Raw genomic sequence first — 13,205 nt, 5'->3', positions numbered from 1 at the left:
AGAAATCTATATGGTGGTGCAAAACGACGACAGCCAGTCATTCGCGTAACGACGAATTTGGCGCTGGCGCGTAGTGGTCGGACCAATCAAAGTACGTGCAGCCCAAGACGAAAATAGCAGCAGCATAAACGGCGAAGGAATGTTTACGGGCACAGTGTGGCACCGTGATCTATTTCAGTGTTTCAAACTTCTCTCATTAATTCATTCTATCTTTCTTTCCTACTTCGAATCGGATACTTGCACTACGCTGGGCGTTCTCTGAAATTAGACATACGGAGTTGAAACCTATTACCATTTTATTTTTTCTATCTTTTCCCGATTGCCTATTCGGATCCTATTTTGTGTCGATACTTTACATCGTTTATCGCTTCACATTTTGCCGCATTCGGTTCATTTAGACAACATTTCCATTCCTGTGCTGTCAGGGTCTAAAAGCATCTCAACCGGAAATCAAAACCCAATATCGAAAAAGCCGCGCAGTTCTCCACAAAGCCTTCAACTTTCCACCATAGACTACAAGCCAAAACTTCACCAACTTCAAAATGACAGTCCCCCAATCCTGCACATTCACCTCGCCCATCCCCAACCCACCCACGACAACAACATCCACCTGCGCCGTTCCCCTCGGTGGTTCAAACTCCACCTACCTCGACGTATGTTGCAATGGCCACATCAACCCCATCACCACATACGGTTCCCCCGGCGACAGCGCGGAGTGCTACATGTATTGTACGACGGATAACTGGTCTGAAGTCTCGAGGTGTCTGGAGGGGAAGTTTGCGGAGGGAGGTGGTGGTGGTGATGGGAAGGGAGGACCGAGTTTTGCGTGTTTCAATGCGGTGGATGGGGCGAGTGGTTCCGGCGGCGGAAGCGTGAGGGTGAACTCGATGTGGGCTTGGATGGGTGTTGGGGTGATGGTTTGGGGGTGTGTTGTTGGGATGGTTTGATGAGGTAGTGTGAATTTGGGGGATGGGTATAGGGGGTTGCGAACGAGAATTGGGAAGGATCTTTGCATTTGAAGGCGTTGGTTCTTGGACTCTGGGGTTCCGGCATTTCCATTGGATACAGCATCATGGTTTCGGTGCATCTTTTGGTTGGCAATTCTATTTCCATTTGAGAGCTGTACTTTTGCAGCTTTGTAGTCCCAAAAATATGTTGTGGGCTTGCAACTAGACGTAATGATTTACAAGGCTGCAGCCTATGCTATGTAAGAATCAAATGATAAGAGCATACTTTAAAGGATGAACGATATATCTAGTATGCAGTCTAATTTCGTGATGCCATGTAAAGAAAGCGAAGTTGTCATATCTCATTAAGCATCTCCAGTTTCCTCCTCGTCCTCCTCAACATGGTGTGCAGCCCAGGGACTTTTCTTTCTTAGAGCAATTCCATATCTCGTCAATATAAAAGGAATGGGAATCATGACCACCGACATAGCCGCAAGGATGAGGCAGGAATTCTTGGTTCCGAGATTGACGAAGAGGCGTCTTCCAGCCAGTGGAAATGCAGAACCAGCCAAGTTCCTGACGAGGCCAATACCTGCAAGCGCAGATGCGGAGTACGTTTTATAGGCATCCTCTGTATATGTCAAGGTCATGAGGATTAATGTGTAGAACGACCAGCCCCAAAATGCCGATGCAATAACGGGTACGACTGGAGGAATCGAAGGGTCCGCCGTGTAAGCGAACGCTACAAGTGAGACAGGTAGGACGATCGCCGCCAGTTTGGCAAGGTGAACGCGCGCCTCGGGAGCGTCATGATTCTGGGACAGCGAAACTTGCTTTTGATAGTATCGTTCTTGGTATGTGTTCGTAAGCAGTCCAGCGCAGATGCCAACAACGATACCAACGAAACAAATACCGACCCCAACCACGTCGAAACCGTATCCATTAGGACCAAAGATAAGATGGAATGCGCCGTTGAATAAGAAAGATAGACCGTATAGATATCCGTTGTAAAGAGCACTGAATTGAACGATTGCTTCGCTACCAAGAAAACGGAAAGGCCGAGTGAGTGCTGTGCCGAATAATTGCCTTGGTCCTCGCTGCTTCATCTCGTCGGACACATTCAATTCTTCGTTTCCGGTGGTAGCTCGTAGTGATTTAGCTCTGCGTAGAAGCAGGACGCTGTGTCTCGTTTCGCCCAGGTAGTACAGTGCCCCTGCCATAATCACCCAAAATGTAAAGCAGATGAAGAACATTGCGCGGAAAACTCCGTGCCATGATCTGCCTTTGGCGATGAAGGAGAATAGAACGAAACCGGTGGGCGAGCCTCCCGTTGCAGCCCAGAGAAACCAGCTCATAGCCGGTCCAGTGTCATGATGATGGAAAAGATCTGCGATAGTGCCGCCAAAATTCGAAATGGTTACAGACGAAAAGTACCCAGAGAAGAATCTCAAGACGAAGAATACCGCCAAGTTCTCGACAAAGGTAGTTCCTAGGAGCAGAACGAGGAAAATGCCGTATGAAAAGACATAGATAGGCCGTCTGCCGAAATACTCAGACAGCGGTGCCAAACTCATGGGTCCGAAAGCAAGGCCAAGGATGTAGAGACTCAATCCTAGCGTCGCTACCTGGGGAGATACGTTCAGATCTTTGGCAAAATCTGCTGCTGCTGGAGAGAACCCGGAAGCCCCCCAGCTAACACTCAAATCTATGGGTATTATCGCAGCAATCATGAGCCATTTGCGGTACCAAGACCAGTTCCTAGGGTCCTCGGGGTCATCTGGGTGAAATGTGATGACTTCATCTTTTGCGACGTTTGCCTCCGGCGATTCCTGGTATGCTGCCAATAATGGACTGTTTTCTCTGGGCATGTCGATGCTAGGGTCATGGCTCATCTTGGGTTGACTTTGCCCGCCGGACAATGAGTCAAATCAAAGATAACACTACACGAAGCCTTGAGATAGAATGCTGGCCAAAGCCGGGACAGTCAGAAACAGGACCGTCAGAAACACCTCGATGATACTAGTGAGAAGAGGGCAGGACAATATGATGGCGAACGTTGCGGTGTATAGGGACGCACGTCGATGAAGGTCTGAGGATCCATCTCTTGTAGGTGTCGGCTAGACAGTGACGATCAGTGTCACGCAATGACGAAGGTCAATGATGCACGTGAACAGCCCATCACTGGTCTATGCCGGATGGAGAGGGAGCGATAAGGCTCGGTTGGAAATGTCCCGAGCCGTGATTGGCTACCCCGGATCTACATGCACCAGCGCAGGAACTCCAATTTGTGCACCAACCGGATGTATGCCATCGAACCTTGAAATATAATTACCTTGAGGGGTCACTGGCTCTTAATTTACCTGAACTAATCATTGAAATCTACATAAACCTCATTGAAATCCTATCACCATGCCTCCACATCTCGTATTCCAGAAGACTCATCAAAGATGCGATTCCTGGCACTCATCACTGCCCAATTCCTGTTACCAGGAGTTTTCGCAATTCTTAATGCAACAGAAAATGATAGCCGCCTTACCATCGCCAACGACCGCCTCTATGCAACCGTGAGCAAGCAGACTGGGAAGGTCGATGGGCTTACACTCGACGGCCAGGATCTTCTAGGGTCCGGCACACTTTACCTGGATTGTTATTGCACACCATCGGGGTTCTACACACCTGGAAGCAAAGGTGCCACTTTCAAGCTTGTCCAGGGGGAAGACAGTACAGGGAAAAAGTATGGCGGGATCATCATGGGAGAGACCTACACTGCCACCAAGCAACGACTCGAACAATACTATTTTCTCCGCGAAGGGGAAACTGGCCTTCATACATTCAGTCGTCTCGTGTATAACAACAAGGAGACGCCGTTTCTACGAAATCTTCAAGAATTTAGAACTCTTCTCCGTCCGAACCATTCGCCAAATCTCTTTACTCATTTTGTCACAAATGAGGAATTCGACGCACCTCGACCAAATACCGACGGTCAAGTTGTCGTACAGGATGCAACTTGGTGGCTAGCGCATCGCGACGATCCTTATGTAAAAGGAGTGGCTGATTATTTCACCAAGTACACATTCCAGGATACCTGGCGGGACCATAAAGCTCACGGCATGTACGCGGATGGAAGCGCAAGCAAGGATGGCTCTACTTATGGTGCCTGGCTTGTACACAATACCGTCGACACGTACTTTGGCGGTCCGATTCACTCGGATCTTGTCGTTGATGGTATCGTTTATAATTACATGGGTAAATCATATGAGCTGATCCCCACGGACTAAGCTAATCCCATCAGTATCTAATCATCATGGCGATGGCACCCCAAATATTACCGACGGTTTCGACAGAACGTTTGGGCCAGTAAGTGCTTCGACTATGCTTGCTGCTTACCTGCTAAAGAACTGTAGCAATACTTTCACTTCAACAAAGGCAAACCCAAGACGCCGCTCGCAGATCTTCGGCGTGATGCAGAACAATACGCAAAGCCCGACTGGAACGCAGACTTCTACGATTCAATCGCGCAACATGTGCCCAACTACGTTCCGACATCCGGACGAGGGACCTTGAAGGGCAAGATTAACCTACCGAAAGGTGCCACGGATCCCATTGCCGTCCTAGCTCAGAGCGGAGTGGATTTTCAGGACAACGTTCTTGACCCGAAAGCATACCAGTATTGGGCCAATATCGACAAGGCTGGCAAAGTATCCATTCCTCGCGTGAAGGCGGGAAAATACCGTCTTACAGTATATGCACATGGTATCTTCGGAGACTACGTACAGGATGACATCCTCATATCTGAAGGCAAAACCACCACGATTGATGCAAAGTGGACTCCGGAGACAGCAGGCACTGAACTTTGGCGAATCGGCACGCCAGACAAAAGCTCTGGGGAGTTCCGACATGGCTATGCTCCCTCCGATAGATCGCTGCACCCACAAGAGTACCGGGTGTACTGGGCTGCGTATGATTTTGTTGATGAGTTTCCAAAGGGCGTCACATACAAGGTTGGTAAGGATGACCCAGCCAAAGCCCTGAACTACGTCCACTGGAGTGTTTTCGGAGGCAAGGCAAACTATGTCCGACCCAATCCAGTGTACGACAACATCAATAACTGGACAGTTCTATTCGATGTAACCGAAGCCCAACTGAAGAACAGGTCAACCGCTACATTTACAGTTCAGCTAGCTGGAGCTAAGACGGCTGCTGGCAACACTGATGTATACAACGCGAGCGAGCCGTACTCAAACCTGCCATATACCGTGAACGTAAACGGCCGAGACTTGAAGCCCTGGGTGATCCCGTAAGTCTATCTGCAGTTCTAATAATTCCCAACTCGTCATCTCACCATCTCGCAGATATTGGCAGAGTAGTTCCTGTGCTGTTCGATCGGCCGTCATTTGCTACACCCTGGCACATAAGTTCGAGTTCAATTCAACACTACTTAAGGCAGGCGAAAACACCTTTGTACTCAGCCTTCCATACAAAGGTACGAATTATGAAAGCGCTCTGCTTCCAGAGAGTGTTTATGTGCAATATGATGCATTGCGTTTGGAGGTGAAATAGGGACCTAGGTAGATAGCAGAGATGCAGTCTCATACTCAAACAATTCTTCCACCCCCTCTCTCTGGGCTTCTCTCTGTATCCCTATCACCTTATCGGACAATCTAATTTCCCTCCGCGTTGTAAAGTCACTTTCAGAGCTTTACAGAAGGAACTGATATCATGGTCTCCCAATTACGGTCCAAGCTTCTTGTATCCAATTCCAATAGCCATGCAAAGCCCTCAACAATGTCAGCTAAGAATCTTTTCGAAATTGCCAGTTTAGGTGCGAAACCCCAGAATGAATGGCATACACCAGGATACACTCTCAATCTTGCAGGTACCCCGTTATCTTGAAGTGCATACGAGACGATAAGCCCATCGTCACGAAAGAGATCATGACCAGAAACCTGGAGAAACACCTTCGGCATTGAAATGAATTGCTCCAATGGCTGAGCGAGAGGATTAAACATTGGCGAAGCTGCCAAGGGCTTATAGTATTTCCAGATCGTGGCGGCCTTTCGGCTGTCGATGACAAGAGCATCGCTGTGTTGTTCATGGCTCTTCCATAGCTCCTTATATTCGTCCGGTATGCAGGCTTCTCCATTGAATGCTATCAGGTTTGGTGCCCATGTACCCGTTACAGGAGGCTGGAGTCCAGTTTCCACTGATCGCCTGGTGAGTGCGACTGCAAAATTGGCTCCGCTAGACATGCTACCGATGAGGAATCCTTTGCTCGGGTCGGCTCCGAGTTCTGGTGCATGTCTCGCCGCCCACTTCACTGCTGACCAAGCGTCCTCCACACCAATTGGAAATGGATGCTCTGGCGCAAATCGATAGGAGGGGCAAAGGACGGATGCATTGAATAGCTGTGCAAGAGGTCGGGCATACATGGTAAGCTTAGCTGGACTGCCGAGAAAGAAACCACCAGGATGCAACAACACGATTAGTGGGCCGGGATTAGTGGTAAAGGTCGGTCGGGTCAATAGAGCTTTAGAGGTATAGTCATCTCTTATTGGGATCTCGAGCGTTTCTTCGTATAATCCCAGTGGAGGTGGGCCGAGCGCTTTGACGAGCAAGTTGTCTGCGTAGTCCAAGACCTCTCGACATTGCTTTGTATCAGTGAAGGGTGGGTCAGGCCAAGGGCCAGTGTTCGGGAGTAGCTACAGTATGATATCAGACTCTGCCTCAATAACGAATATGTTATTATGATCATGGCTATAGTCTTACCTCGTTCAATTCGGGATCTCCTTGCTGTGATGTATAGTCCTGGGAAGCCGCGATGCGCTCATCAGATGGCCTGGGCTCCATACTGAGGAAGGCAAGATGATAGACGCAAATGTCCTGCATGCAGGCACAGTGACAGACGTACATATATACCTCTATTCGAATGCCAAGGTCAAGGACCAAAATTACCCGTGTCCAAGATACGGACTCTGTTCGAACGAATGCCCATGCTTTGTGTGAAAATCACTTAACTCCATGAGCTCCATTAATTTCCGGGAATCAAGTTATGCAACGTTGGTCACAATAGATTATACCAGTCACGGCTTCGCTATTACAGCTTTCCTCGTCCCTTATTTATCACCATTCTCGTTTATCACCCCGTCTAATGGTCCCTCTTCTGTGAATGACAAGCTGGTAGCTTCATGATAATTAAACCAAGGCATGAAGAGACTGACAATTAAGGCTACCCCAGCAAAGGGTACACCAATCACAAACGTTGAACTCAAGGCACTACCATAACTGAGGATAACGCCCCCTACATTCGCTTTTGGAAGACCAGAAATTGCTTCGTTACTTGCACCCATCGCGAGAACAAATAATGGATCAAGATCTGGCACCAGCTGACCCAGGCTCTTGATAATCTCATTCTGAAAAACCGCCTGAGCAACGGGAAGCAAAAATGCACTTCCCATTGATTGTGCAACTAGATTTGGTTAATTTAAATCATGGTCTTCGAGAGGTAGTAGAGCTTACAGATGATAAGTGATGTGGCTGTTGCGACATCTTGTGGTTTTACTACAACCTGTGATAGCATGATTGGAATGGTTAAACATAGCCCTACGCCTACTCCAAGGATGACCTGGAAACCAATCCAAGCGGCTGGATTAGAATTTTCGTTCAATATCGTGAACGACCCTGATCCTACAGCTGCAATTGCGGGTCCTATGATCAAAAATGGATTGTGCATCCCACTAACTATGATCACGGTGCCAATCGCAATTTGAACGATCGTTAGACCTAGTATTACCGGGATGAGGCGAATACCAGATGAGATGGCCGAGACGCGTCTAACTGCCTGAAAGTATATGGGCAAGTAGAAGAGGGCGAGATTGAAACAGCCAGCGATACTGAGGCTAGGTTAGAATCCTGTTGTATTTGGGGGGATCATTCTTACAAGAATTCAAAGACAGTACCGACAAGTAAGACTCTGTTATTTAAATGGCTTGAAATCATGAGTGCCCTTTCTCCTTGGAACCACTGATCGACACCAAACATAATGAGGAGTACTAATGCAGCCACTATTACACCAATGACCTCTGGGTTATTCCAAGGTTTCTCGCCACCAGCCCACCGTAGGGCGATTGTGAAACATATCATATTAGTGCATATTAGAAAAACTCCGATCAAGTCCATCTGCAACAATTTCTCCTTTCGGGTTGCCGGTGTTGTCGATGCAGCTTTGGGGGCTTGGAAGGCGAAAAACACGACAATAGCTGCGACGGCTCCACACGGGAGATTGATGTAAAAACTACTCGGTTTTAGTCTCTGTTTATCTCTGTCTCAACAGAATCTTCTGGTTTTCTTACCACCATCTCCAACTCACGTGTTGCGTGAATGCACCTCCGATTATTGGTCCCACGACAGAAGCTACCGCAAAGGTTGCTGATAATGAGGCAGTCATTGCTGGCCGTAGGCGCGGCCTCGAAGAAAAAGTAATAATGATGAAGCATCCTGAGAAGGTACCAGCGCAACCTGCGCCGGTGATTGCCCGTCCGGCGATAAATGCGTTGCTTCCTTTAGCAAGGGCTTTGATGATCAGCTACGTGTATATACCGCGCAAAGAGAAGAAGAGTATACCGCAAATCAGGCTGCCTCCTTCGAAAATGATAATACTTAGGAGGAACACAAGCTTGACGGGGTAGTATTTGTAGCATTTGCCCCATAATGATTGTGTGGCTGCCAAAGGGAAGAACATGGCCGAACCGTACCAACCAACATCCTCGAGACTATGAAAGTCTTTGGTAATTGAAGGAATAGCAGTAGTGATAATTGTCTATTAGTGTTTTGATGAGTAGAGTCTTCGATAGTTGCTTTAACTCACTGTGTCTAATGATGCAAGAAATATACTAAGAACAAGGGACGCGATTATCGCTACCAGTCGCGGGGTGCTTGGATATTCATGTTCTCCGATCATTGACGATGAATCAGTCCCGCGATTGTCTGTATCAGTCTCCTTACTCATGGTGATAGTCTCAATAAAGTACAGAGGGTTGGCACGTTGGGTTAGCCCACTGCTAGTATTTTATGTCCACAGCAGTGCCTTCGCGAGGTTTGTCGCGAGCATTAAGATAGTTTACTGGCTACCGTACACTCTTAAATAGACACTTTCGGAATAGAACATACATGAAGTTAGCAGGTGGCCAGCCCGACGTGCCAACCCTCTGTACAATAGCGTCGCCAGTATTCCGTCTAGAAGGCCGGAAGGTGCCATCTCTAATAGGAAATGCGGGCCAATCAAGCACTTGTTAAGTAACACAACATTCGCCCATCATCACCGATCGTCCTGAGGGACCAAGTCGCAGGGGATAAGTATCAATTTAATTCCCAGTAGCAATTTAGCCGGGCCAACTATTGGGAACTCGCGACATCCAATTCGCATAAGCGTCCTTCTATCTCACATTGCTGTGTGGCGCGCAAGACCCCCGCGCCTGTGCCAGACAGCCATTCTGGGACGTTCCGAGGGTATGCTTTTCTGCGATTCCCTGCCTTGCCCGTTGTAATTGGCGCTCATTGTATTGTGCTGTTTTATTATATCTTGGACACTGATGGCTCCAAATCACATTTCCGCTAATGCTATACTGCATGAGCTCGATGTACCTTTTCGATTCCTTTGAGAGATCATTTCGAACCAAGGTTTCTTTGACGATGCGAGAATACTCCATTACTTCTTTCTTAATACGCAAACGGCATCTCAACTTTGCGTCCTCTAACGAGATATTGTGCTCATGCATGAGCACCCAAAGAGCATTGACAACATCTGGAAGTCCTGCCAATTGAGCAGCTTCAAGTTCTTTTTCGTAAGAAAAAAGATCATTCGTAAGACTCGCTGCTGTCAAAGCAGGAACCACAAGTTCCGCACACAAACTTGTCTCGTTTTCTGGGATGGTTATGGCGCACCCAAATGTGACCAGTGCATACCAAAACCTAGATGGCGCATCAGGAATGAAAAACGTTATTTGGGCGTTGGGGCATTACATGTGTCCAACATCTTCGCAACGGTAGGGTAGATATTCATCTAGGCCACAGAATCGACGATGGTGCTGCCGTCCGGCTCCTTGCTCCATGAAGGAAGCCCAGGCACGCACGGCAACCATCGCTCGTGGTCGGTCGATAGCAATCATCGTGTTTAATATCTTCGCTTGCATTCGACGCTTCCCACACTTTAATGCATCAATGCTACCGTTTCGCGCTCCTTCCAGAAATGCCTCCAATACTTCGTCATTCTCGATGTCGGCCTTTCTTAAATGTTAGTATATTGTGACTAGGCGCATCAATTTATCACGTACATTTTCTTGGTCCAGTATATCCGTAACATCTATGAAGAGTAAGCGCGAGATTAGCCTACCAAAGATTTGCATACCGTCATGGAGAAATGCAAACTCATTTGCATACGAAACAATCTCGAACCTATCAGGTAGACATTCTGGGAGTGAGACGGCCATAAAACTATGCTTAGGACCTAGGCCTCCCTTGTAGTTCTGTACTTCTTGAACGTACTTCATCCAGTCTTGCTGCGCCTTGAATGTTCCAATTTCTTCTAGATCACTGTCGATGTGCTTGCGTACGGGAATGCCATCACAAAGGCCACCAGTCTCATCTTGAGATGGAGTCAGAAGAGTAGAATAGCGATATTCTATGGCCGACATATTTCCCGTTAAGGGTAACGAGCGTTAAGAAGTCACAGTCTGGGAGCGTGGAGTTTAAAGATTCCAAGAAGGTATGGAAGTAGATGCTGATATCACCAGAAGCTTTTTCCGCGTAGGAATTCCGGGGACCGGCATCAAGTTATTCTTTTTATACTTAGTCAAAATGCCGCTGTCCTCTTTACATTGCAATAGCCCCTCGTATCATTAGCGCAGAGAATGACGAGTGCCGCAATCTCACATCAGTGGCTGCCTCGTAGGATCTCATTGAAAGTACTGCCAGTAGATTCTTGTTCATTCGGATCAGGAACAAAGTCCCACAGACTTGACCATACTGGCTCGCCTGCCAATAGATGAGTCAGATGTGACAGCGGTACATGACTACGTCGTCCCTCTTCCGCGAGCAGATTCCAAGGGCGTGCGCGTTATCTTCCACTAGCCAAGGCAAAGTTAACTCTAGCAAGAGAACATGTATTATTGCGGCACAGTATAACCTACGTAACCTTTTTGCATTTGTCAGGCTCTTGATCAAATCAACTCCTAGTCTAAGTTGAATCCCTGTGGATATCTGTTCCTCCAGGATGGAGTCAATCACTTCTGTTGGCTTGTGAGATACTCCTGCCATACCTTCCCGAGATCGGCAGGCCTGATAGGAGCAAACATATTCGCGAGCCAGCCCTTCTTTCGATGAGCCGTCACGCCAATCTCATCCAGCAGTCTGTCTACGTAAGGCACACTATCAAATGCAGCAAAATGCCCAAGTTCGCCGTTCGAGAGGTATCGTCGCCGGTTCCATGCAACCATGTGCGCAATGTCTTTCTCTCGCTCTGCAACAGAAGGAAGCTTGATGGCTTTGTCCCAATATGCCACAGCCCAGATAGCCTGCGCCTCCGCAGCAAACAATTTCGCACCTGCAACGATATGATTCATGAATAGTATGGAATCATCGTGTACGGGAGCCAGTGTGTGATAGAGTCTATACGGCGTTCTGTCTTCGTACTTGTGATAGTGCTTGGGAGGATTCCTGAGCATGACGAACCGCTTGAGGACTTCCTCATCTGCTTCTGCCTCGAGCTTGGCCCATTTTGAACTCTCTTCTTGTGATTCGACGTCCTTGGGAAAAGGCAGACCTAGATCCTTGAGGGTAGTGTTGTCGAATACCCCAAGCCCACTCTGCCAACCAGTTCCACAAAGTATGGCATCACAGGGAAAGTGGGTTTCATTTTCGTCGTCAAGATACAACTCTCTGCCACTTAGAAACTTGACGTTACCGCGATGAACGTATACCTTCTCAGCCACGAGACTCCAGAAGTCTGAAAAATGGCAGCCACCAGCAGTTCCATTCTGCCAAATTATGCTATGATTTGTTAGAAATTTGCACGAATTGGAGTAAGATACTCACTCATTGTCGTATTCCAGCTTTTCGAAGCCCTTATCGCTTCTTCTTTCCTTGTAGCCAGCATAGTCGCGGACAGCTTTATCCAAGAGAGAAAAGACTTTGCTCACTAGCATCGTACCGATACGAGTGCTATGAAGAAAGTATGACCACCATGAGCCTTCGGAGATCAAATATGATGGCTGCAGAGAGGCCATGATTCGTGCTTGCGATGCTTCAACGCCGTTTCTATAAGGAGTAGGCAGGTCAATGGGCGCAAACGCTGCAGCACCAAGTGACCCATTTCCCGTCTTTCTTATGATCCATGAAACAGTTTTGCCTGCCTTTACTGCTTCGTATACCATGTCAGCGGCAGATTTCCCCGCCCCGATAACGGCGATGTGCTTTATGGACTTGTCTTTTATAACGTCGGACTGTCCAAAATCAATGGAGTGAATGATCTTTCCTTGGAAATTTCCCTTCCCGGGGAAGTTGGGCACGTTGGGAAGCGAAGCCTGTCCGTTCGCCATCATGACTTTCGAGGAGATCATTGTTCTCTGAGTGCCGTCTACTGTATTGGCGCAACGGAATTGCCATTTTTCATCAATTTTCTCGATAGATTGGACCTCCGTGTTAAATTGTACTCTGTCTCGCAATGTCTTTCCGGCATGGCTCTTCGAGTCGACGTAGTCTTCGAGGTATTTTGTTGTATACTTCGCTCGAAAAAGATCATGCCTGTTCCGGAGTTGTTTATTAGTAAAGATTCTTCTATGCCGTGCGCTATTGCCTACATGAGGTCTTCAGCCGGCGGTCGCTCCATCGGCATATCAGAGAATTCAGCAATTCCGTGTGTCCATTGGGACCAAAAACTGGGATAGATTCGGCCTATAACAGTCAGTGTACGTGAATGACCTTGCGTGAGACCATCGCACGTTCACTCCATACACCTCCAATACAGTGATCACGCTCCAAGAGGGCTAAGTTTGCGTCTGGATGTGCCTGAAGCAGGCGTTGTGCTGCGATGATTCCAGAAAGACCAGTAAAGTTTGTCAGCCGTAGCTCACAAGGATCGATATGTTCAACAAACCTGCACCAACCACGATAACGTCGAAGCTAGCATCATTTTCGAAGGACATCTCGATAACATATGTAGAATAAATTATAGAATAGCTGAAGAGAGAGTGCAGGTCAATTCAA

The 13,205-nt window shown here is 47.7% G+C and overlaps 7 protein-coding genes across 7 annotated transcripts; 2 read left to right on the top strand and 5 right to left on the bottom strand.

Moving 5' to 3' along the window:
• Nucleotides 1-418: 418 nt before the first annotated feature.
• On the top strand, nt 419-1,120 carry BU24DRAFT_140993 (uncharacterized protein). Its single transcript, XM_033521132.1, has one exon. The coding sequence runs from the start codon at nt 543-545 to the stop codon at nt 945-947; it is 405 nt and encodes a 134-aa protein (XP_033385287.1). The 5' UTR covers nt 419-542; the 3' UTR covers nt 948-1,120.
• On the bottom strand, nt 960-3,062 carry BU24DRAFT_419990 (uncharacterized protein). Its single transcript, XM_033527359.1, has one exon. It carries the CDS (start codon nt 2,837-2,839, stop codon nt 1,313-1,315), a length of 1,527 nt encoding a protein of 508 aa, XP_033385286.1. The 5' UTR covers nt 2,840-3,062; the 3' UTR covers nt 960-1,312.
• Nucleotides 3,063-3,256: 194 nt separating this feature from the next.
• BU24DRAFT_477962 (polysaccharide lyase family 4 protein) lies at nt 3,257-5,507 on the top strand (the record flags this gene model as incomplete). Its single annotated transcript, XM_033533015.1, has 4 exons — nt 3,257-4,193; nt 4,240-4,304; nt 4,352-5,244; nt 5,300-5,507. Exons 1-4 carry the CDS (start codon nt 3,395-3,397, stop codon nt 5,505-5,507), a joined length of 1,965 nt encoding a protein of 654 aa, XP_033385285.1. The 5' UTR covers nt 3,257-3,394.
• Nucleotides 5,508-5,568: 61 nt separating this feature from the next.
• On the bottom strand, nt 5,569-6,520 carry BU24DRAFT_477956 (alpha/beta-hydrolase; the record flags this gene model as incomplete). Its single annotated transcript, XM_033533014.1, has 1 exon — nt 5,569-6,520. A coding segment is annotated over one exon (882 nt), but the record flags the coding sequence as incomplete, so codon positions are not given.
• Nucleotides 6,521-7,060: 540 nt separating this feature from the next.
• On the bottom strand, nt 7,061-8,904 carry BU24DRAFT_345530 (MFS general substrate transporter; the record flags this gene model as incomplete). The annotated part of the gene is made up of 6 exons (XM_033523452.1): nt 7,061-7,413; nt 7,464-7,837; nt 7,885-8,238; nt 8,297-8,516; nt 8,568-8,763; nt 8,812-8,904. The coding sequence occupies 6 exons, from the start codon at nt 8,902-8,904 to the stop codon at nt 7,061-7,063; spliced, it is 1,590 nt and encodes a 529-aa protein (XP_033385283.1).
• Nucleotides 8,905-9,384: 480 nt separating this feature from the next.
• Nucleotides 9,385-10,636, bottom strand: BU24DRAFT_477944 (terpenoid synthase; the record flags this gene model as incomplete). The annotated part of the gene is made up of 5 exons (XM_033533013.1): nt 9,385-9,532; nt 9,588-9,914; nt 9,966-10,225; nt 10,277-10,305; nt 10,351-10,636. 5 exons carry the CDS (start codon nt 10,634-10,636, stop codon nt 9,385-9,387), a joined length of 1,050 nt encoding a protein of 349 aa, XP_033385282.1.
• Nucleotides 10,637-11,224: 588 nt separating this feature from the next.
• BU24DRAFT_440113 (flavin-binding monooxygenase-like protein-like protein) lies at nt 11,225-13,144 on the bottom strand (the record flags this gene model as incomplete). The annotated part of the gene is made up of 5 exons (XM_033530351.1): nt 11,225-11,990; nt 12,036-12,743; nt 12,800-12,893; nt 12,941-13,024; nt 13,096-13,144. The coding sequence occupies 5 exons, from the start codon at nt 13,142-13,144 to the stop codon at nt 11,225-11,227; spliced, it is 1,701 nt and encodes a 566-aa protein (XP_033385281.1).
• Nucleotides 13,145-13,205: the final 61 nt, after the last annotated feature.

Source organism: Aaosphaeria arxii, assembly GCF_010015735.1.
Source record: "Aaosphaeria arxii CBS 175.79 unplaced genomic scaffold BU24scaffold_3, whole genome shotgun sequence".
Lineage (NCBI taxonomy): Eukaryota > Fungi > Ascomycota > Dothideomycetes > Pleosporales > Aaosphaeria > Aaosphaeria arxii.
This window is presented reverse-complemented; position numbering and strand designations above follow the sequence as displayed.